General features: G+C 41.2%; 1 protein-coding gene across 6 annotated transcripts in view; it reads right to left on the bottom strand.

The window, feature by feature from the left end:
• Nucleotides 1-6,908: 6,908 nt before the first annotated feature.
• Nucleotides 6,909-24,548, bottom strand: part of LOC108698334 (disks large homolog 3) — a 113,775-nt gene continuing 96,135 nt past the window's right edge. For 4 of the 6 annotated variants that reach the window (XM_041572689.1, XM_041572691.1, XM_018229745.2 and 1 more), the window contains 11 exons: nt 19,409-19,523; nt 18,630-18,806; nt 18,432-18,504; nt 17,210-17,297; nt 14,280-14,321; nt 13,579-13,629; nt 13,391-13,492; nt 13,129-13,301; nt 12,879-12,988; nt 11,847-11,938; nt 6,909-9,843 (listed from right to left, as the gene is read on the bottom strand). In XM_041572689.1, coding sequence (XP_041428623.1) covers nt 9,737-9,843; nt 11,847-11,938; nt 12,879-12,988; nt 13,129-13,301; nt 13,391-13,492; nt 13,579-13,629; nt 14,280-14,321; nt 17,210-17,297; nt 18,432-18,504; nt 18,630-18,806; nt 19,409-19,523 — 1,130 coding nt within the window. In that variant the 3' untranslated portion in view covers nt 6,909-9,736. Of the gene's footprint in view, nt 9,844-11,846; nt 11,939-12,878; nt 12,989-13,128; nt 13,302-13,390; nt 13,493-13,578; nt 13,630-14,279; nt 14,322-16,551; nt 16,598-17,209; nt 17,298-18,431; nt 18,505-18,629; nt 18,807-19,408; nt 19,524-24,548 lie in introns of all 6 variants that reach the window. The other 2 variants (XM_041572690.1, XM_018229746.2) reach the window with 1 other exon arrangement.

The following is a 24,548-nucleotide window of genomic DNA, read 5'->3' as shown; positions in this document are numbered from 1 at the left end:
TAGTCGCCAGGCAACTAATCTCCCCGAATCTGACCGTGTGCCTCTGCCCTTAAAGGAGAAAGAAAGTTGTTTACCACTTGGCTATGCCAAATGTAAGGCACCCCAAGTGAATGTATTTACTTACCTGAAACCCTGGGCCGGTGCTCCTATCAGCAGAAAACTGCACCGGCCCGGGGTTATTCCAGCGAGCACCACGGAACGCTTTTCTTCCAGCTTCTTTTTTCTTCTCGCATGCACATTACAGTGAAAAGCCGAACTTTAACTTAAAAGTCATTCTACTGCGCATTCGTCTGCCCTGGGAAATTTGAAGAAAGAAGAAGCTGGAAGAGAAGCGCTCAATGGTTCTCGCTGGAATAACTCTGGGCAGGTGCAGTTTTCTGCTGATAGGAGCACCAGCCCGGGGTTTCAGGTAAGTAAATACATTCACTTGGGGGTGCCTAACATTTGGCACCCCAACTGCTAAACGACTTTCCTTCTCTTTTAAGGACTGGAGTCCGAAACTGCACTTCATACTCCAGGTGAGGCCTTACCAGGGACCTTATAAAGAGGCAATGCTACGTTTATGTCCCTCACGTTAATCTCACTGCGAAGGGTCATCATCCTACACAATTTAGTATCATCTGTAAAAATAGAAAAGGTACTCACAGTGCAAACCCCAAGGTCATTAACAAAAAACAAAGGACAGGCCCCTGCGGTACTCCACTAACAACACTGATCCAGTTAGAGAAAATGTCTGGTTACTCTGCTTACACACATGACACATAGAAAACAAAGCATCCAGTGTAACAAGCTGGAAGTTATCAGTTGTCAAATCAGAATCCTGACACTAATTCTGTGCACCTTGGCTTTAAAACAGTCCCACAGAATCTCAGATGGATGGGGATCAGGGCTGTGACTGGGCCATAGCAGAACATTCATCTCTAGAGCCGCTCCTTGTGTTTGGGATCATTGTGCTGCTGAATTGCCCACTCTGTGCTGTTGACTCATTAAAGGAGAAGGAAAGGTAAAAACTAAGTCAGCCTTATCAGAAAGGTCCACCTAAATATACCAGTAAACCCTCAAAGTAATGCTGCTCTGATTCCTCAGACTCCCCTAGGGTAGAATGAGGGCTATAAAATACAGTAGTGGTCTAAATTAGGATGCACATGAAGTTGTTCACATGAATAACTGTCCCACAGTGGGTGCCAATATTTTGGAAAAGGGGGCTGGCACAGTTGCAGCAAATGTTCATTGTAGTTTATTGCAATATAATACACCAAAGCCATGAATATCCTGTAAATGATATCCTTATAAAAGGTGAGTTCTGATGTGATCAGTTATAAACGGTGAGTTCTGATGTCATTTCTGTCACATGACTCACTGAAATTTGTGTATTATAATAAATAAAGTATCCCCAATTGCAAAATATGAGGATATTAGAAGTTACCTCGGAGTTCCATGACCTGTATAAAAACACTCGGTCTTCGGCCTCGTGTTTTTATATGGTCATGAAACTCCTCGGTAACTTATAATATCCTTATATTTTACAAGAGGGGGTACTGTATTCACTATATTATTGTGCAAAACCAATGAGGTATGAATAACAGCTGCTTGTTTTCTCTACCTTCCTGTGTGAGTTGGTACTAAGGCAGTGGTACGTCACAACAAGTAGTGGCTGATTGATTGTCAGTGCTTCCTGGAACTGCTCCCTTTTAGTTATTGTTCCAAAGCTACAGCTGTTGTGTAAATATAAAATATTGCCATACCTTATTTTGCCTTACCTTATTTGCTGCACGGCTCAACAGCGCTTGATGGCAGTAAAGTTCTTAGAAATTGCTCTCATTATGTGCAGAGACATAGGGGCAAATTTACTAAAAGTCGAAGTGACTAACGTGGGTGTAACTTCTCTAGCGAAGGAGACTCTAGTGGTACTTCGCTCCCTAACGCCTGGCGAATTTGTGCTCTGGCAAATGGAACTACACAAATTCACTAAGATATGGATTTTACTGAACGTTACCTCTTGCGCAGGACTTACCTTCGCCACCTCAGACCAGGCGAAGTGCAATAGAGTAGATAGGAGTGCCTCAAAAAATAGTTGAACATTTTTCAAAAAAACGCTGGCGAATTTTCCTTTTTCAGGGTAATAGGCTGCAAAAGATCGTAAGTTTTTTCTGGGGTACCCGGCTTCCCCCCTACATTTCCTAACATATGGCACATAAACTATACACTGGGCTCATGTGTAGGGCAATATAACAACTCTATTTTATTTTATTAAGGTTCCCCGGCTTGTGTAATGTAATGTATTGGCTGCAACATATATATCCATTGAACTTTAACTTCCCACCATATGCAAATGAGGCAACGCTAGCGCAACTTCGCTTCGCTTGCCACAGTTACGCTAGCGCAACTTTGCCAGCTTTCGGCACCCTGGACGCAACTTCGGATTATAGTGAATTTGCGTTGTCCTGGCGAATCTATGCCTGGCGAAGTGTTACGATGTGAACGAAACGGTCGCTGGCGAATTTTCGGATTTTAGTGAATTTGCCCCATAGAGTAAAGCAATGGCACGCATTTTATTGCAGTCATGCAGTTCTGGCAGTGTCCTGCTTATCACTTGAGTAACAGAGATCCATATTACACACCCCAAAAAATATGTTCATCTAAGGGAGGGAACCCAGTTATATTTAAAAGTTACTAGTGCTTTAAATACATTAAAAAGAATCCCTCTCCATAGGCTGGCAGCTCAAATCAAAGGCAGCCGTTCTAAGCCCATGTTCCCACCATGACCAAAAGCTAATTCTAGAAATGTATTCAAGTGCCATTGATTTATTGCAATCAGCTCAACTGTTCTTTCTTTTAGCTACGGCTCTTCAGTGTGTGTGGATTAGCTTCATATGTAAAGACACCTGTGCTGGTAATTGTCTCACAATGCTAATTAGTTGAGGTATACACCTCAACCCCTTTAAAAGAGATGCTCAGGGTTGTGCTCATTGGCCCCATACACTGGCCAATAAGCTGTCAATTTTGTTGGCAGCATTTACAGGCCCACGTATGGCCACCTTTAATGGAGCAACTGAACATTTTTCTAGCTGCATTAGGGTAGGACTACACGGCCGACTTTGATGCGATCCAACGCTGGGCGACTAAACGCACGCGTCAAGTCGGATGCGACAGGAACAAGGTAAGTAAATATAACATTGGATTGCGTTGCAATGGTGATCTGACGTGACACGACTGTCGGATACAGACGCAGCTTGCAGCGTTTGCATCAGACAGTCACGTCGGATCACCGTTGCGACACCATCCGACTTTACATTACTTACCATGTTCCTGTCGAATCCGACTTGACGCGTGCGTTTAGTCGCCCAGCGTTGGATCGCATCAAAGACGGCCGTGTAGTCCTACCCTTATGCTACCGGCCTCACATGGGGGCAAATTCCCTAAGCGGCACAAATTCGCCTGCGACCGCTTTGCCAGGCTTTAATTTGCCAGGACAATGCTAATTCACTAAGATGCAAAGTTGCGTCCAGGGCACCGAACATTTGTGAAGTTGCAATAGCGTTACTTTGGCAAGCAAAGCGAAGTTGCAAGCGTTGGCTAATTTGCATATCGAGGGAAGTGAAAGTTGAATGGAAGTATATGTTGCAGCAAATACATTACACTACACAAGCCCAGGGAACCTAAAAATATATATATATATATATAGTGTATATATGTATAGTTAATGTGCCATATGTTAGGAAATGTATGGGGGGGGGAAATATTTACAGTCTTTTGCAGGCTATCATTCTGATAAAAAGGTAAAGACGCCTGCGTTTTTTGGGACTTAGAAAATTTCTCAATAGAAAATTGAGGAAGTCCTATCCACTCCATTGCACTTCTCCTGGTCTGAGCTGGCGAAAGGCAAGTCTGGCGCAAGAGGTAACGTTCAGTAAAATCGGCATTTTAGTGAACTTGCAGAGTTACGTCCGTTCACCAGAGCGAAAATTCACTTGGCGTTAGTGTGTGCAGCAAAGTTAGCGTTTATCCCCTTCGCTAGTGAAGTGACGCCTGCGCCCGTTAGGGAATCGGCGAATTTTCACTAGCGTTAGTCACTTGCCCTTTAGGGAATCTGCCCCAAGGTTTTCTACAGCCAATGCTGTACAGGTGGTCAATAGACAGCAGCTCTGTGATTGGAGGTTCAGCGTATTGCTCACTCCCATTCAGCTGTTCTATAGCTGTGAGTGTTCCTACACTAAAGCCCACATGCCTATCCAGTTGCCAAACGAGCAGATCTGGACCTGAGTTGGGCATTCCCACGCAAGTGGGGCTGTTACTGTGACAAATGACCTGACCCAAGCCTTACACTAGGAACAAACTGCAGGGTCACAAGAATTACTAGAAAAAAACATTTCAAAGAGATGAAAGCCGAATAAAAAAAGGTCAGTGAGTAGCAGAACATATTTATGATCATTTTCAGGCTTCAGCCCGATCCAAGTGCCTGTCAGAACCAAATCAGAATCCTTAAAATCACTAATAAAGAATTTGCCATGTTTTTTTGTTGCTGTTCTTCTTTTCAAGCCTTCCTTATCGTTATTTTCATATGCAAATAAGGGGAATCCTTCATGAAAGATGTGCGATCGACCCAATCCCAAAATAGTAGATTTGGCGCATCTCTACTATGAAGGTTAGTTACTTTTAACAGCAACAATGAGCTTTCTAAATAAAGCATTGCCATGCCCGAACTTGATGTTACAGAGCTGACACTTTTCCCATAGCCCTCAGCAGTCTGTAACAAGGAGAACCCGACTTCTAGAGCTGCTTAAAGTCAGATCCATAATTCCAGGCTGCCGTAGTTCAAATATACACAGATATTTCTCATAGGTCGAACTGGAATTTCTGGCATTTTCCCAGCGCTTCTATTTTCATCCCATGTATTTACCTTTTGCCTGACATTCTGGAATTTTGTTGAACAATTTGCCTCATTTATCAAAGAAATTCCCCACATCCCCCCTTGGGCTTTTACCAATCAAATTCGATTGTTCCCTATGAGCTGAAGCCTTGCAAGTCTGCTCGGCCGTGGAGTAGAAACAATGGGGTCACATCAGTCTAAGGGGTAAATCGGTAAAAACATTTCAGTCATTTTGTTCTTGAAAAGACGTCAGGAAAGATGAATGAATCTGGAACAACTGGATTTCTAATTCATGCTGATGAATATATATAAAAAAACAAAAAACCAGTATCGCTATTCGTTGTGTGGGCTTCATTAGATGAATCACTTTCAAGGCCAAGTTGTAGAGAAGAAACATTCCGCATACAGAGCCATTAGGGTAGTCCGGCTCCCAGAGAGAGAGAGAGAGAGAATGGGCACTATATGATATATGGATGCCGTGTCATGTCCCCATTCTGCTTTCCTTTTAAGGATTCCAAGGAGACTGCCTCTTTCTGAAGATCAACATGTCACAGTGTGACGGAACGCAGATGGGGCCCTGGGAAATGCTTCCAGCTGAATACAGGCATTACGGCCACATGGAAACAAGAGAGATTTCATTAAAGGAGCACAGGCACCAAAATGTACATTTGCAGTGCCATCTCAGTTCTATTCCGTACATGTACAAATGTCACCTTGAAAAGTCCTCTTTCAGTGCAGCATACAGCATCGACCCCCGTTTAGTCTCAGGACCCATTGTCTTAAGGAATGATGTAGGCCCAAGTATATGATAGAAGTCACAGAGGAGTTCCCTGAACATATAAATATACAGGTCATGCAATTCCAAGGTGACTTCTATATATCCTCATATTTTACAACAGGGGGTACATTATTTATCAACACTACATCACCAATATCATTTACAGCAATGATCCCCAACCAGAAGCTCTTGAGCAACATGTTGCTTTCCGACCCCTTGGATGTTGCTCCCAGTGGCCTCAAAGCAGGAGCTTAGTTTTAAATTCCAGGCTTGGAGGCAAGTTTTGGTTGTATAAAAACCAGGTGCACTGCCAAACAGAGTCTCAATGTAGGTTGACAAGCCACATAGGGGCTACTAAATGGCCAATCACAGCCCTTATTTGGCACCCCAGGAACATTTTTCATGCTTGTGTTGCTCCCCAACCCATTTTACTTCTGAATGTTGCTCAAGGGTTCTAAAGGTTGGGGATCCCTGATTTACAGGATACTGATGGCTTCTGTCTATCACCTTCCCCAGAAAACCATACAACATTACAGTGGGGAACAAAAAACATAAAAGAATTTTGCAAAATGTTTTTACTTCAGAAAGACTACTATAGGTTCTACAAATCGTGGGTATTACTCTGGAGAGTCAATTCTTGTTAAACGGTAGTCACTTTATTAAAAAATGCACCATGTCGTGGATTCTTGAATAAAGTGACTACTGTTTAACAAAAAATTGGCTCTCCAGAGTAATACCCACGACTTGTGAAAGTTTGAAGGTCTGGCAGTGCCTTACTCTCATAGTGAACCATATACTATTTGATAACGAAGGATAACTTAATCCACAAAATACAGATCTTTACTATAGGTTCTATAAATAAGCTGCTGTGTAGCCCTGGGGGCAGCCATTCAAGCTGGAGAAGAGGCTCAGGTTACACAGCAGATAACAGATAAACCCTGTCCAATACAATGGTGTTTTATCTGTTATGTAACCTATACCTTTTCTCCAGCTTGAATGGCTGCCCTCATGGCTACACAGTGGCTTGCTCATATAAACTATAGTAGTCTTTCTGAAGCAAACACACAACTTTTACCAGAGCAGAGCAACAAGTAAATTATATTTTACTTACTTTGATACACTTTCTATATTCAATTTCTAATACTTCCTGTAGGGTCTCCCAGGAACAAGAACCCTCTGTGATTGGCAAGCAGTGGACATTTAAACACAGGCATGGTACCACAGTAACACAACGCCATAAAGAAAATAAAATGTCAGGACTGGTTGTAACTGTTTATTAAAAAATATATGTGCCTCCTGGGTTTTCCAGCATTTCTTTAAACAATCCGATTCAATTTAAGTTTCTGCATTATTGTAAATTACAGTGGGGGAGGGGAAGGCATGGATAGATATATATGTATAGAAAAGGTTGTGTAATAGAACACATGTGAACCACACCACCAGCTGCTCAGCTCTTCTATCGTGGGCGGCAGCAGGACTGCGTCTCCACACCTGATTCAAGCTTCGGGAAAGCGAGTTTCACAAAATGTGGCTCACACGTTGGAACAGAGAGAATTCCTAAAATTTCCCACAGTGTCAGCTACAAAACCTGCTCTTCCAACTCTGCTCAGCCACAATGCGCTTCCACTTACTATATATAGGAAGCCAACAATATGTAGCCCTAAATTGTCCGACCCCTGCGCTTCCATCCAGGCAGTGCAGAGCAACCAACACCAGCAGCTCCGGGACTCCACAAATGAGGCACCATTTGATACATCCGATTGACTCCTGCACTGCCAAGTACCAAGTGGATGGAAGAGAGCCTCCTTCTTATTCCCGCGGGGAAAGGACCCTGAGGTTTGTGGATTTTCAACATGACTTTAAAAAGATGTTTTTCTCTCTTTAGAACTGGAAAACAAAGCTCTCATCTAAACGCAAACCTAATGCCGATGTCTGCGGATGTGGGCGCTGAACCATCCCGACTCCATGTGATGCAGTCTCTGCAAACTCGTATAGAAATTCTGATACGTTAAACTTGTAGCCTGCTCTCAAGCGTGCCAAGTGAGAAAGGGGGGCTATCCTTGCACATGAAGGTGCATTTATTCTGGACTCCCACACAGTGACAGAACTCCTATGGTTTAAAAAAAAAAAAAAAACCCTACGGAGTTGTGTTTGGATGAAGAAGATTCTCACTGTGTTGTATGGAGTTTCACAGTCAGCAGGAGATTATTTCTCTGTGTATAGAATGCTCCTGGGTTCCTTTAACAGGAAACACCATCTTTAATGTCGCACAGAGCTCCCTGTGTAAGCAAGATCCCACTCTGTTATGTGCTGATCTCCACAACCCCGTGCTCTATATGCACCCGTCTCCTGCAGACAGGCCAAAGCCCTTTGTTTTTTTACATCGTTAGGTCAATATAACATTCCAGCAGCACAGACAGCAGCATCAGAGCAACAAGGACCTTTAATTGGCACACAGCAGATATTAGGTCACTGAGAGATGGGTTCATGGCACTCGGCACGGATTGGTCCTCGCTGTAAAGCTAAAAACCCTTCCCACATCGTGCCAGGCTCACAGCTATTTAGGTGGCAAAAATACTGATCTGAAATAAAAGAAAATATTTTTTTTCCCTTTCGAATGAAAATTTTAAAAGAAAACTTTTTTTTTTTTTAAATACCCGTTCAGTTAAAATGGAAGTTACCATGAAAAATGCTGATGCGACTGGTCCAATAAAATCAAATAAAAAAAAAAAAAAGCCTTCATGCAGATGGAGCAGGATTAGAAGTCCCGTCTGCTCGTGGTGGACTTTTGTCTGGCATATTCCATTCTATCGCCAACTTCTGTCGGCATTCAGATGAGAAAATTCAGTGTCAGTCCTTGGAGGAGAGACGCCGGGTCTGCTCTGTCGGTTTGATTAAAAGCCCCGGCGGAGAGCATGTCCATGCACACCTTTATGTAGCACGTGCAAATCCCAGAGGAGAACTTTCACAAGTTTACAATAGGGAAAAAGATGGCAAATAAAAAAAAAAAATCCTATTATAAATCAAACCGCTCCTTAAGGTGGTGGCCAATGTGTGGACAAGCGACACGGCACTGCAACAGACGGAGTTACAGGCATCGTACAAGTCAATATCCATTGGAATGGCACAGATATGATCAGAGCTGTTCTCCTAAAGTATAAAGATGGGGGGGCGGGTCAGCCCCAAATCTTCAGGTTTGATTATGCCTCTTCCCAGGGGGATGCGCAGCAGGCTGGTTCACAGAACCTTCGGCACAACAAACGATGGAAGAACCAGTTTGATTCATGTCCGTCCAACATAATAGATTTCTTAAAGGTAATGCACATTGTGTCTGTTTCGAGTCATCGGTGAAGTTCGGGCACCAAGGAGGCATAGAGATAGAGCTCCTCGACAAGCAGCTGCATCGCTGGTCGACACTTTCCCATGTTTGATGCTGGCTTGACCGCCATTATGTTGCAGACATTCCTTTGCCTCTTACCCAGAGCAAGCAAATCCAGCCAAGATGGACAGGCTATAGAGTACCATTACAGAGTCAACAGCTCTGTCAATCACAGGAAAAGAGAACTTTAAAAAAATCCTTACAAACAATAGAATAGCAGGGACCAATATCCCATCACGGCCAAAATATATATAATATATATATATAGTCATATATAAATTATATATACACACACTCACACTTACATTATATATATATATGTATGTATATAAATATGCCTTCTTCCAATCCGTTAGGGGTCGGGGAAAGATATGAAGAACACAGTCTCATGTTTTTTTCCCTTTTTTTTTTGCATTTATAAAACGAATGTTCATAGACTATTTAGACCCCCTTCACTCGTAGGGGGTGGGGGGTGGTGAAGGTTGTATATTCCTTACGGCCTCTTAGAAATTCCGCCCCCCACCTTTGGGTCAGTATAGCTCGCAGGAGCCAATACACTTTTGGGGCAACTGATGGGACAAAGATCTCCCGCATTTGATGGCAGAAACTCACACAAAACCCCTACGATTCAGAAGTGGGGGCTGATGGAGGAAACTGTGGGGGTCAGGGCTTGGGGGGTCGGTTATGTCTAATCTGGGCAGTGTAGACTTTAGAGTTTCTCAGGAGATGGCACCCAGATGTGATGGCCGGAATGATCCTCGATGATCTGCTTGATCTTGTTGTAGATTTCCTCTAGAGAGTCTCCCTGTACGATGGCTGTGGAGGAATAAATAGCCTGAGTTATTAGAGGCCAGACTATAGCAAATGTAACGCTCACATGCGACTGCTGTCACTCACAGTTGTTAAAGCTAAAGAAAAACTGCCATAAACATTTAAAAAGATACATTGCACTACTGTTGCAATTAAAAAAAGGCTCTGTATTCAACACAAAAAATAAAATTTCACAGTATATATATATCTATATACACACATAACCCCTTCAGCAAGACATCATATCGCTCGCTTCTAAGCGCTGAACAAAAACAAGTCGTGCTAACATGCAATCCGACTTTTTTATATCAAAAGTACAGCAGTGGGTATGAACCAACGCGCTTCGTGCCTGTTAACCTAGGCACTTCTTCAGAGGTGTTTCAGGTTAACAGGCACGAAACGAGTTAGTTCTCACTAGGAATGCACCGAAGCCACTATTTGGGATTCAGTTGAATCCCCAAACGCTTGGTGAACAATTCGGCCAAATACCGAACCAAACTTGCATATGCAAATTAGGGCAGGAAAGGTAAAAGTGGGAAAAATTCTTCTTTTGCAACGAAAAGGCAAATGATTTCCCAACCTGCCCCTACTTTACATATGCAAATTAGGATTTGGATTCGGTTCGGCCAGGCAGGATTTGGCTGAATCCGAATCCTGCTGAAAGGCCGAATCCCGAACCGAATCCTGGATTTGGTGCATCCCTAGGTCTTACCCGCTGCTGTATTCTTGATATTAATAAAGCCAGATTGCATATTAGCACGACTTGCTTTTGTTGATCAGCGCTCAGAAGCGAGCGATATGTCTTGCTGAAGCCGGTGTGAAATGACTGGGATCTCGCGAGAACATTGATCGTGAGCAGACGTGCCGCCAGAGGAGCTCCGTCATCTCTACTCTGCGTTCTGTTATATACACAACCCTCCCCCCCACTACAAGCTGTCCTATCATTCCCAAGAGTGAGCAATGCATTTAGCAAATAATAAGTACATTACTGCCTTGGCTCTATGTGTTCTTGCTCATTCCTTCCTCTATTCCTTCCTCTTCCTCAAGTATTTCTGCTATTGGCGAGTCCGTATAAATTCCAAAGTGACAAGACATCTGCTGATCAGCAGCAATTATTCTGTAGTTTGCACCTGCAACCAAACTGCAAATTTTATCCAGCATTTTTGGATTTTTTATGTGCCCGCAATCAACACTGGTGTAATTTACAATTTCACTGAAATGAGCGATTCACATCCAGTGTGTGGAAGAGACTTTATATGAAGCTGAAACTTGGATTATTTGCAGTGTTGTGCTCGCTGTGCATTGTTCTGCTAAACTTGACCTGAATTCAAAAAATTGGTTTTCTAGTAATAAGCATGCGACAGTTCTCTTTTGTTGTTACTGGCACCACAAAGCACATCTTGGACAAGGTGTCACCAAAAAAATTAATTCTCTATTTTGCCAATTTTGTGCCATGAAGAAGAACAATACACTTTGCTATTTTTTTACCCTATGCAACAGACTTATGGGCATAGTTTGCCTTTAAGTTAACTTTTAGTCTGTTACAAAATATCCTACTTCAGTTGGTCTTTTTTTTATTTTCATATTTTATTTTATTTTTTTAATTTTCTCTTATGCCCCTTCAAAGTTTATAAATAGGGGTTACAGACCCCTCAGTTAAAAAAAAAAAACAACTATTGCTCCGTGTTATTACTTTTCATTACATATCTTATTTTTCTGACATTCGCCTATTTAGCTTCCAGGCTTTCCTTTAAACCCCTACCTGGTTGCTCAGGGAAATTACACCCTAGCAACCACACAGCTGCTACAATACCAAACTGGTGAGATGCTGAAGAAAAAGCTAAACGATATGAAGAAATGAAGTCCGCTCATAAAAAGTCTCTGAATAGCTACAAAGTTAAACTAGTTTAAAGGGATATGTAATATTTCATATCCAAATCACTGCGCTGCTTCCTGTCAGAACCAAAGGAGCCTCGTGGGGTGATAATCTCTGCCAAGACAATTCTCACCTGTAAAGAATTCTCCAAACTCTTGCTCCAGCTTGGTGGCTTTATCGAACATTTTTTGAGCCTGCTCAAATGTTTGCCTCCGGTTCATTTCCCTACAACGAGAGCACAGAAAGAAAACTTTATACTCATTTTACAACTTTGATGCCGAGACAGAATTTATTCCGCATGTTTTTGTGCACACAAGGCACCACACCCAGATGATTTTGTTGGTGTGGTGTGTTTATTAAACAATAACACTTTGTCAATTAAGTGTCAAGACTCCGAAGTCTACCTGGGTTTGCAAAGAAAACATTTGCTGGCCCATTTAACCCTTTAAAATCCAGCTTGCCCAGGGGAGGAGAAAACCAGTGTAGCCGGTAAAAAGATCTAGGGCTATGGCCGAAGCAATGTTGTGATCTTTTCTATCAGAACAGGGTTCATAGATTCATATAGATGCCAATTGCTGAAAAACGCATGTTGACGGTCGCGTGTGGTTTCAGTGGTGTATTTACGGCAGATAGAGCTTTTTTAAAAACGCAACGTAAGAACGCCATGTCTGGCCTTGCCCTAAGGACAAAGATTAAAAAATGTATCCAATAAATGCATCAATTTAGAACAGTTTGGAGGGGGGGTCGGGGACCCCCCACTTCACAGAACTGCTTTAGAAGGTGCAAAATGACACTTTACACTTCAATATTGTAAAAATGTCACAAATAGAAAGTAATTGGAAAAAGTCGCTATCTGAAAACAACTAGTTGTTTGAAGGTGAACCACCCCTTTAATGAAACGCAGGGGATTCTGCTCAGCAGGGACAAATATAAGAAATATATCAACTCATGTATCAATTTAGAACAGTTGAGTCGGCGTCCCCCTCCCAGAGCTGCTTCAGAAAGACACAAGACGTGAATAATGAACCATTAAAATTCAATATTAGAAAAATGGTCACAAATAGAAAAAGTAATTGGGAAAAAAAGTGTTTATTCCTGGTGAACTACCTGAAAATAATTGCTTTTTTTCCCCCAACAAAACGTAAGGATCTTGGCAGTTACTTACATGAGAGCGTCTATAGATTTTGGTTTAATAAAAATAGCTATGGGGAACAATTGTGCTTGCTGTAGTCTCTTGATGGCATTTCCAGATACATCAAGTATGCAGTGCTTTCCCTGCAAGAGAATAAAAGGGAGGGTACATTTTTCTATGAATGACATTTATGCATATGGTTAAACATAATAAATCTTCCATCGACATTAGCAAAACAGATACAAAACCACCCAACCCCCCCTATCATGTCGATAAAACTCACCCGTTCAGCCACTGCTCGCACAGACTGAACACTCGTTCCGTAAAGGTTGTCATTGAATTGTCCCGCCTCAATGAACTTGTTTTCTTGAATGTCCTTCTCCATCTGCTCACGGGAACCCACAAAGTGATAATCTTGTCCGTCAACTTCATTTTCCCTTTGCGGCCGGGTTGTGTCTGCAGAGAACGAGGGATGCTCAGTACAGGGCACACGGATGACAGGAATCCACAGAATCCAACAACCACAAGAGGTTGGGACTACTTACGGGGGACGCAGGAGCCAAATTTATGCGAAAATTCAGAAATGAGGTCATCGTTAACTCTATCCTTTAGGGGGCCCAAAATAATAACTGGTCGAGCGTAGTGAACTAGAAGAGAGATCAGACATTAGGCACGTAACTGGAACAACAGTGTGCCTTGTGCAGTCACACACACATATTCCAGTTTTACTTACTTTCTTGTCGAGTGACTGGCTCGTAGGATAAAATTGTGTCTTCCTGGCCCTCTGTAATAAAAAACAAAACAACAAATCAGAATATATTTGTAGTGTCAGAAAATACACAGAAGGTTCATCTTTGGAGGGTAAAGACATTAAAAGGGATACTGTCATGAGAAAACATGTTTTTTTCAAAACACATCCGACATATTGTCAGTTTCCCAGCTGCCCCCAGTCATGTGACTTGTGCCTGCACTTGAGGATGGAACTACTTTCTGGCAGGCTGTTATTTCTCATACTAAATGTAACTGAATCAGTCTCAGTGGGACTTGGCTTTTACTATTGAGTAAAAAAACTGTTATCTTGTGTTAGGGAGCTGCTATTTGGTTACCTTCCCATTGTTCTTTTGTTAGGCTGCTGTGGGGGTGATATCACTCCAACTTGCAGTACAGCAGTAAAGAGTGACTGAAGTTTGTCAGAGCACAAGTCACATGAATGGGGGCAGCTGGGAAACTGACAATATGTCTAGCCCCATGTCAGATTTCAAAATTGAATATAAAAAAATATGTTTGCTCTTTTGAAAAATAGATTTCAGTGCAGAATTCTGCTGGAGCTGAACTATTAACTGATGTGTTTTGAAAAAAACATGTTTTCCCATGACAGTATCCCTTTAACATTTTGTATGGGGTGCCTGGAAAAGATTTATAACAAACACTTACTGGAACTGCTCTCACTGTCACTGGTGTTTGATGTTACGGCTTCTGCAGAGCAAAAAGAGTGTGTTATAGGCAGCAGTAGTTGCACAAACATTACACAAACTGCGGGACACAGGAAAAGAACATCTGAAGGCAGCACACTGAGGAGGCTGGTGGTGGTTGTGGTCACTATACGGCCCCATTGACTGAATTCTGTTACTCGAGTCTTCCTGAGGGATCAATTTACGGCAGGGAATCTGGATCATCTCGTCCAGCCACTATTTTCACTCTCTTATTTAGATAAAGGTGTCAAGCAAAGAGCTTATCTGCATATTTGACTAGATTAATTTGCATACTCTACAAATCACTTTTGTAAAAAAAAAAATAAACTATTCGTTCCCCTCCCCCCCCAATTTGTATTTTTTTAATAAACTCGCGGGTAACTGCAAAAATAATGGAAACACAAACGAGAGACAAGCTATACCAAGAGGCAAATGTGGTTGTTAGTGAAGTGCTTCTTCCATTATAATCTGGGTCTGGCCAGGCAAAAATTGCACTATATTTTAACAATGTTCTGTGTGGCCTTTATTTGGCTTTCCTTCATATCCCTCCAGTTCCTATAATGGATCAACGATGCTGCAACAGTTTTAAAAATACAAAGGTTCTTGCATACATGCGTTGGGGTGTAGCCAAGTGATCCCAAAGGCAGCAAGAAATCTAGAGGCCTAAATACTGCTAAAGATCTGTTTATTTGGAATATATGGAACATTTACTAGCCATGGACTAGGTCCATCCCAAAGTATGCAAAGCCATTCTAAGGGCTCTTACACAAGGCCGTTCCGACCTGCGCTCCCCTGCGTTCCGTTTTTTGGCGTTCAGCCGCAGGTGAGCGCAGGAATAGAGGCAAGTCATTATTTGAAATGGGGCTGTACTCACTCAGGCGCGTGTAGGCGCCGAACGCAGGAAAAATGCAGCATGTTGCGTCTGAACCTGTGTTCGGCGCCTACACGCGCCTGAGTGAGTACAGCCCCATTTCAAATAATGACTTGCGTCTATTCCTGCGCTCCCCTGCGGCTGAACGCCAAAAAACGGAACGCAGGGGAGCGCAGGTCGGAACGGCCGTGTGTAAGAGCCCTTAGTCTTGTGTTTCATCCTTTGGAAAACATTTATATTCTGATGAAAGTGGAACATTCCAGAATCACAAAGTTCCATCCACAGACCAAAAGAGGTGGTTCTAGTGGAATTCAAAAAAAAAATGCAAACCATATGTGCCATGACACAGCCAAGCAGAATATTTGGAAGATTCTCAAGCAACACAATGTTTCCCACCACAAACGTTATCTTTCCGAAACATTCTACACTTGCCTGCGGAATTATGTTACAGCATATGGAGGCAGAGTGGCCGAACACTAAGGGGCAGATTTAAGGGTCAGATTGAAAATTCGAATTAGAAATTTCAAGTTTTATTTATGGTCAAAACTAGCAAATTCGACTAGGGAGTTATTCCAATTTGATTTGAGTTTTTCAAAGAATTCAACTTAAATTTTCATGATTTATCATACTCTAGCCCTTCAAGAACTCGAATGAGACTATTCGCCGCCTAAAACCTGCCGAATTGCTGTTTAAGTCAATGGGAGACTTTCAGGGATCAATTTGGAGTTGTTTGCAACCTTCCTGACATTCAAGTTTTTTTTTCAGAAAGACACGAATCAAGTTTTTGAAACTGTAATCAAATTTGATTTGAGTTTTTCTGGTTGATTTCATTCATCAGAGTTTACAAAATTTAATTTTTTTTAATAATTTTTAATTGGTTGGATTTCGAATTTATAGGAGTTTAGGGGAGTTTTTAAAAACGCACCTGAATTTCGAAATTCGACCTTTGATAAATGGGCCTCTAAGACACTACGTTTCCATCATTTTTTTTTTAAAATATCCCCAGACTGGGTAAATTAGGGAAAGTCATTACAAAGTAAAAACATTTTCCTACCCATTATAATGAGATTGATGCAGTTTTCTGTCCCATTCTAATTTGTAGCACGAGTGAGACTAAAGGAAATCCCTTTTCACCCATTCAGCTCATACGCCAACTCTAAGTCCATTATGCAGCTCAAAAAAGAACTGTCAAAACTAAATGTAGTGCTATTGTTACCATAAACATATTTCTGCCTTTGCATGGTGCATGTAACTGAAAGGTAAATTTGAGTGTCTTTTTAAACGCCACCCACAAGCTGATTTTTACCCCAAGCACTGACAACCCCAAGTAAACTTAGACCCACTGCTCACACTGAAGACTTACTCAGACTCTTTGATCCATAATAATCGTCACTTAAGCCAGGGAAGTCCTGATATTACAGATCGGAAAAAAGGAGAGAGACAGATATAGTGAGAGATAGTGAGCAAGAGACAGCATTAGAAAGAACCCACATGGGGGAATCCCCATCATTAAAGTAAGAGAATCAGCGTTGCTTCCACTTGGAGGTTGAAAGGAGTGAATGAAAGGCATGCGTGAGAATGAACCATGCATAAGGCAAAAACAGAAGGAAATGGCAAGTATGGAACGATGGAAGAACACAGGGGCAACAAGTTTTTTGTGTTTAGAGCCAGCAACAAACTAGCCCATCTTCTCTACAGCTTGCACTCCTTGCTTTCTAGCTCAGCAACCCTAATTAAAACCCTCTGACTTTTGTTTAGTGCTTTTACTACCTGCCCTACAGCAACAGGCTGAGGCTATTCAAATCATAAGATGTTTTTGTGCAACCATGCACTTCTTAGCAATTACCCGAGCCCTACACAAATATATTTACATTAGAATATCATTCAGTGTGCAGTCCTCATCTGCTCTAGACAAATGCTTTGATGTTTCCGACACACCCTTTAGGCACATTCGTCTTTCTAGGATGAAGCCTTGCTTAGCATGAAACAGGAGTACTACAGTGGGGCCCCCTCTTACTTACGTGCAGTGCTGTTCTCCTGAACAAGGTTTTTGTAAAATGGAAACTTGCGAGACAATCGGAAACTCTTTTTACGCTTGGATTTGATGGACTGTTGGACACGGGGGGATATGATGATGCAGAGGGGTCATGTGTACATTGAGATGATATTGAAAAATAAAAAATAAAAGAGAAAAAAAAAATATGGGTTTATACGGCATGCAAAATAAATTGTAATGGAAAGAATGTGATGAACTGAAGTGGGGTAAACATGAAATGCAAGCGGAACCTTTAATTAGGCTAAAAAGGCAATTTCTTGGATCTAGTTTCCCACACCCATTAGCTGGTTTTTGCCGTGTGTGTATCAAAATGTTTCCCGTAAAACATAAAAACACAAATTAAGGTTAACTGAAGTGCACCCAATATGGCATCCTACATAGGACAAGAAGAATACCATAAAGAATCATATTTTTGCCCACAAAAGGGGGTTTGTTCAGACCAGTGCCTGAAAATATGAATAGAAAAATAACCATTTAAAGGGGAACTACAGCAAAAGTGAAAGTTTAATATAAGCTTCATCATACTGAAATAAAAAAATCAGTACAGTTTCAGAAATAATCAAGTTTATTTTCACTATCCCTCTCTCAGCATCAGTTACTCATCATTCTCCCTTCAAGCAGGAGTTGGGTGTCAGATATTCATGGACAGTTATATTTCTTATAGGGGAGCTTGCTTTACTAGCAGATGTATCAGAGCTCACTTCTGTCTCTCTACATGCAGAATTTGTGCAAAAGGCAGTTATTTTGTTAGATTTTGTTTATACTAGAATAATTTATTTGATGAGTGATCTCTAATACATCTGCTAGGAAAGGAAGCCCCCCATAAGATATATTGGATCGTCAATGAATATCTGACACCCAACTCCTGCAAAAAGACAGAATGAAGAGAAACAGCTAAAGGCGACTGTGAGGCCTCTGAAAAGCTTTACATCAACATTAATAGCCACAGCAAACAGATATGTGCCACAGATTTCCTTTTTTGGGGGCAAGTGGAGTCTTCAAGTTCATTGGTTTAAATTAGAGCATTTAAAAAAACAAATACAGTATGATTTTAGATATGATTCTTGTTTTGTTATGAGATTAAAAAAAACTCCCTTTGTTGTTTCCTTAAAAAACTATTTGAAAGTCTTCCCAAACATATTAATTTGTTCATGTGCTTCACGTTACTGAAAGGAGTAAATACCTACCCTATTAGAATCTATGCCTGAGCGTCCATGGAATTTGACTGTTTTCAGGCGAGCTCTCTCCTTTTTCTCAACCCTGTTCAGAGAAAAATAAATTTTAACGGTGCGGTAAAATAGAAAAGGCTCCAGCGTTTCTTAGGATAGATACAGAAATGAATAAGAAAAAAAAGGGGGGTTTTCGGTTTGTCCCCATAACCTCACCGTTTTTTGCTGGGAATAACACCGATCTGTTCGCTCTCCCCATGTGGTGTAACTAGTCGTGCCTGCCACCATTCATCATCAGATGCATTGATGACATGTAGTATGTCTCCATAAGAGAAGCTCAGACCCTGGCTGGGAAGACAGCTGTCCCGAGAACGGTCATAGTCAAACAGTGCTCTGAAAGAAAGAAAAAAGGCATTATTGGGTACAAGCTTTATAAACTGGGGATTGATTGTGTCATTCCTTACTCCAGTTCACTACATAACCCCGAGAGCCCCCAACACTACTATGAAGGTCAGAAAGCAATCACAATGGCTGTCGGCTTCCTCTCTCATCTTCCTGTAACGAGTGCACACAATGACACTAGACTGTAGTCCAAGTAAAGCCTGATCTTTGTTCCTGTCAAGACATTCTTATTTGCAAGTGTAGAGGCAATGTATGTCAACAAATTCACTGGTGTTAGTGGGGTGCAGAACAATGAAGCCCCATTCAAATGCTTGCATTCCATTCGTTTTTATTCATATGATGATTCGTTTAGCCCAAGGAGGAAATGGAATGTAAGCGAACGAACATAAAAGAGATGTAGAGGGAAACTGGATTCCCCTTCATTCTTATTCCAGCCAGATCCTGCTTCCAAACAGACCATTCCTTACAGTGAGATTTAACTACGGACCTGGTGAGCCTGTCAAAAATGTTCCATGCACCCAGTTTCATGTAAAGATGGCTGCCATTACACTGGGTAATGCGGTACGGAGCAGGAGATGTAGTAAGTTTTGTACCTTACATATAGGGACCTCTTTTCACTGGTACGCAAGGAACCGGATCCCGAGCTCATACTGCTGTTCATCATTTGTTCACGCAAATCATGGATCTTTGACTCAAAGCGGCTATATTCTGTGGAAGAAGAAGGAAGAATCATTTAGTATAATGAAACATGCAGGAATTAAACAGATATCAATAACAGACTGTAGATGCTATGTGCCGAAATGCAAGTATTAACACATCAGCACAGATTATTAGCATGTGCAAACACCAGCAAGTGTTGTTGAAGCACGTTCTCATGAATATTTTTTATTTGCTTCAGAAGCGCGTCTACATTTCAAACACATGAGCTACTTTGTAGCTATAAGAGAATCCAAGGCTCTATTATACTCCTTATTAAGATGTACAGGCATGGGACCTATTATCCAGAATGCCCAAGGATAATGGATCTTTCCATAATTTAGATTTTCATAACTTAAGTCTACTAGAAAACATACAAACATTGAATAAACCCAAAAGGCTGACTTTGCTTCCAATGTGGATTAATTATATGTTAGTTTGGATCAAGTACAAGCTACTGTTTTATTATCACGGAGAAAAAAGAAATTGTTTTTAAACATTTGGATTAATTGGATAAACTGGAGTCTATAGGAGATGGCCATTCTGTATTTTGGAGCTTACTGAATAATGGATTTCCTGATAATGGATGCCATAACTGTACCTGAACCTGAACAGGGCACATGTTTATGCACTATAGTAAAAGATAATGCTGTAAGTTTTTTTTTTTTTTTTTGAAAACCTGCAGTCAGATTGCACCTACTCTGATGTAGACCTTCAGCAAGACAATGGGCGTCACCCTGATCAACATTATAGGGAGTTTTGCACCCGAGCCTCATGGGGGTCGTTGTCTTTTACAGGCAGATCATGGCTTTAATAAAACATTGCGACAAAAATCCTGCGAGCTCTGGACCGCTCTGTTCCATGGAGCTGCTTATTAAGGTATATTTATCAAATTGAGAATAATCAGTGAAAAAAAAATACGGATCCACCTTGCAGGAAAACTTTCATATCCATAAATGCCCACATAGACTGCGTGTCTGGAGTCATGAAAGCACCAAAGTTCACTCTCTACTGCTCAACTGGTGACTGAAATAAAGCTTTTGCAATCAGCTGATGGAACAGTCCAGACTTTGATCTAATAAAACATTTCTATATAGCATCACAGCGATTTCCCTCCACCACCTGCGACCCCTTGGACTCCAGCCTGGCTTCTACACCGTTAGCAACGCGCAATTTGATAACGCTGCATCTGGCACACCGGATACCATTCCCAAAGTGAGTCACGCAGAGGTGTCGCACAGAGAAGAAATAGCAAAAAGATCTTTGACTGGAGTATGCTGAAAACGGAAGCTGTGGCTTTAAGAAGATGCAAAGTTATAGGACTGATCATACAGAATGCTTTGTATAGGTTCATGGGGTTTTCCTGGATACGAGATCTATAATTTGGATCACCATTCCTTAATTCAGCTAAAGATAATTGAAACATTAAATAAACCCAATCGGATTGCTTTGCCTTCTACATGGGTTCATTGAGCTTAGTTACTGTAAAGTACAAGCTACTGTTTTATTATTGCAGAGAAAAAGGACATTTAAAAATTAGAATAATCTGCTTAAAATAGACTCTGAAGGAGATGGCCTTCCTGTAATATGGAGCTTTCCAAGCAACAGGTGTCTGGATAAGAGATCCCATACCTTTACCTGTTTGGTTGTCTTAATTATATTTTAGACACAATTAGTACTGGGATTCTACCACACTGAGAACTATCAGTGAAGTGCTTCGTTAGTTGATACCCGTTTTGTCACTGACACTGCTGCTTGGGTTTCATTTATTTAGTAACCGGTTTCAGCATCGTTTCTACTACAGTACAGGTATAGGACCAGTTATCCAGAATGCTCGGGGCCTGGGGTTTTCTATACAACGGATCTTTCTGTAATTTGGATCTTCACACCTTAGGTCTACTAGAAATACATGTAAACATTAAATAAACCCAATAGGCTGGTTTTGCTTCTATTAAGGATTATTTATATCTAAGTTAGGTAGTGTTTTATTCTTACAGAGAAAAAGGAAATAATAGTAAAAAAAAATAGGATTATTTGGATACAATGGAGTCTATGGAAGAGGGGCAGTTCGTAATTCGAAGCTTTCTGGATAATGGGTTTCCGGATAATGGATCCCATACCTGTATATTGTTTGACTGCGCGTGTGTGTAGCAAAAGTATAACACAGCCATACTGTAAAATATAAGTATATTAGAAGCCACCACATAAAGGCACAGGGCCACAGAGCGCTTGAATAGGTCATGAAGCTCTGAGGCAAATTTTTATTTGTTCAATATTTACAAAAGGGCCGTATTTGTGTTTTCATAATACTCAAGCATGAACGAGTCATGTGACACGCGACACTTGATCAACACTTTTTATAACGAACGTGGCTTTGTAGAGGTGAATATTTAACAGGATGTACATCGCTCCTGGGTATTATAAAGTTTATATACATCTCACATGCACTTCTGGATATCTTGCATTGGATTTCATTAATTTTCAGGGGCTTTTTTGTCCTTCTCAAACTCTTATAAAAGGTATGGCAGCGGTCCTCAACCTTTTTTGGCCCAGGGACCGGTGTAAAGCGACTGGGGGAGGGAGTCAGAAGGGGTCGGTGTCCAATTCTGGAGCACCACAGTAATTTCCCCTAGGTTTGGCGGGCCAGTTCAAGACTGTCCGTGGCCCGGTACTGGGCCACGGCCTGGTGGTTGGGGACCCCTGAGGTATGGGACCTGTTATGTAGAATGCATGGGACCTGTTATGTAGAATGCTTGGGACCTGTTATGTAGAATGCTTGGGACCTGTTATGTAGAATGCTTGGGACCTGTTATGTAGAATGCTTGGGACCTGTTATGCAGAATGCTTGGGACTGGTTATTTAGAATGCCTGGGACCTGTGGGTTTCCGGGTAACGGATTTCAGGTCTTCATATCGTAAGTCTACTAGAAAATCATATAAATATTAAATAAACCATAAATTTTGGTTTTGCCTCCAATAAGGATTAAATGTATCTTAGATGGGATCAAGTACAAGCTACTGTTTTATTATTACAGAGAAAAGGAAATCATTTTTAGAAATTTGGATTATTTGATTATAATGGAGTCTATGGGAGACGGCCTTTCAGTAATTCAGAGCTTTCTGGATAAAAGGTTTCTGGATAAGGTATCACTGTACTATATTTACATGTACTGTACTATTACAATCTTTGTGGTCTGTCCTTTTTTGGTTTTTCAGTTACATTTGTCAACATGTGGAAAGTTGCTGCTGGGATATGATTTGATCCACTTCATGATCAAATTGGTCCATTCAATACAGAGGACACTGCCTTCCAATAACACTTGAGCAGAGCCCTCTGGACACGCGCTATAATAATGTCTGGGCAGCTGGAGGAGACAACTGCCCAGTTGGAAGGCTAAGGGTTTGCTTACACACCCAGGTTTACTATAAAGCTGTGAATACAGAAATCTATACTTGTCATTGGACTGTGAATTCAGTCTCCTGAAGAAGAAGAGGGAGACAACGCAACATATAACACGTGCTAAACACTTACATTGGCGTTTGGCTGCTATACATGGAGCAGAGTCTTTGTTTTCCAGGAACAGTAATTGATTTTAAAAAATGAAAACCAATTGCAAATTGTCTCAGAATAACACTCTCTACATCAGGGGTCCCCAACCTTTTATACCCATGAGCAACATTCAGATGTAAAAATAATTGGGTAGCAACACAAGCATAAGTTCCTGGGGGTGCACTGTCAAATAAGGGCTGTGATTGGCTATCGGTAGCCCCTATGTGGACTGGCAGCCTATTCGAGGTTCTGTTTGGCAGTACAGCTGGTTTTTATACAACCAAAACTTGCCTCCAAGCCTGGAATTCAGAAATCAGCTCCGGCTTTGAGGCCACGGAGAGCAACATCCAAGGGGTTGGGGAGCAACATGTTGCTCGTGAGCTACTGGTTGGGGATCACTGCTCTACATCATACTAAAAGTCAATTTAAAGGTGAACAACCATTTTAAAAGAAACGAACTATGGAAGTTTTGAAAAAGCTACAAGTGAAATCCGGGGCATTTTACAGAATAAACAAATCAAGGTCTCAACGTGACACGTCAATAGGCCTAAATAAACTCAGCCCTGCGATTCTTTTCTACTGGAAGTGCCTTGTGTTATATTTTGTAAGTGGACAAGCACTAACCTATATAGTATTCCTATGGCCAAAGCGCTCATTCCAATTGCCTGACTGTAAACGAACAAGCAAGAAGTTTTTCACTGGACTTAAAATCTGCACTGAGCTCGCTGAACATTAAAAGCAACATAACATACAGAAATACAGAGCGTTCTCAACCAAAACACGATGAAATGATAAAAAAAGGGGGCGTCATTCTAATGAAATCTCCAATATACATTAATAAGCATACAGTAAAAGTTACGTTTTTACATAAAACGAAAAACAAAAGGTCGGGAATGACCTACTGTTTAGTGAAAAACCAGCCCAGAATGTTTCTTAAAAATAAAAAAAATCTTTATTAGGACATACATTAGCCTAAGGCTAATGTATGTCCTTACTAAAATTTTTTATTTTTAAGAAATATCTGGGCTACTATTTCACTAAACAGTAGCCTATGACTAAGTGTCCCTGGTAGACACGAAACGCGTCAGGCCTTGGTTCTTAATTTTTTTTAACAGTTTACCACCTGACTGCGGCTTTACTACTTCGTGGGTCCAGGCTTGTGCCCGCCTCATTTTAAGTTTCCATGAAATATTCTGGGCTACTTTTTCACTAACAATAGGTCATTCCCGATCTTTTTATTTTTATTTTTTTTTGATTTGCTGTAGCAAAAGATGTATAACCCTTGGGCTGGGGGTTTCCCAGGACATGACCACTGTATACCACTTTGGGCTTAACCGAGAAATAGTTTTTTTTTTTTTATTTCAATTGGATTTATGAACATTGCCTTAAGGTAGAACTACACACCACGATAATGCAACACCGAAGCTTTTACATACCCTCATTTTGTTACAGTCCCGTCTCTGTATAATTCATAAGACTTTCCCTGGA

The sequence above is a fragment of the Xenopus laevis genome, chromosome 8L (genome assembly GCF_017654675.1).
Source record: "Xenopus laevis strain J_2021 chromosome 8L, Xenopus_laevis_v10.1, whole genome shotgun sequence".
NCBI classification, from domain to species: domain Eukaryota; kingdom Metazoa; phylum Chordata; class Amphibia; order Anura; family Pipidae; genus Xenopus; species Xenopus laevis.
The sequence above is the reverse complement of the archived record's forward strand: the minus strand, read 5'-3'. Positions and strand labels throughout refer to the sequence as shown.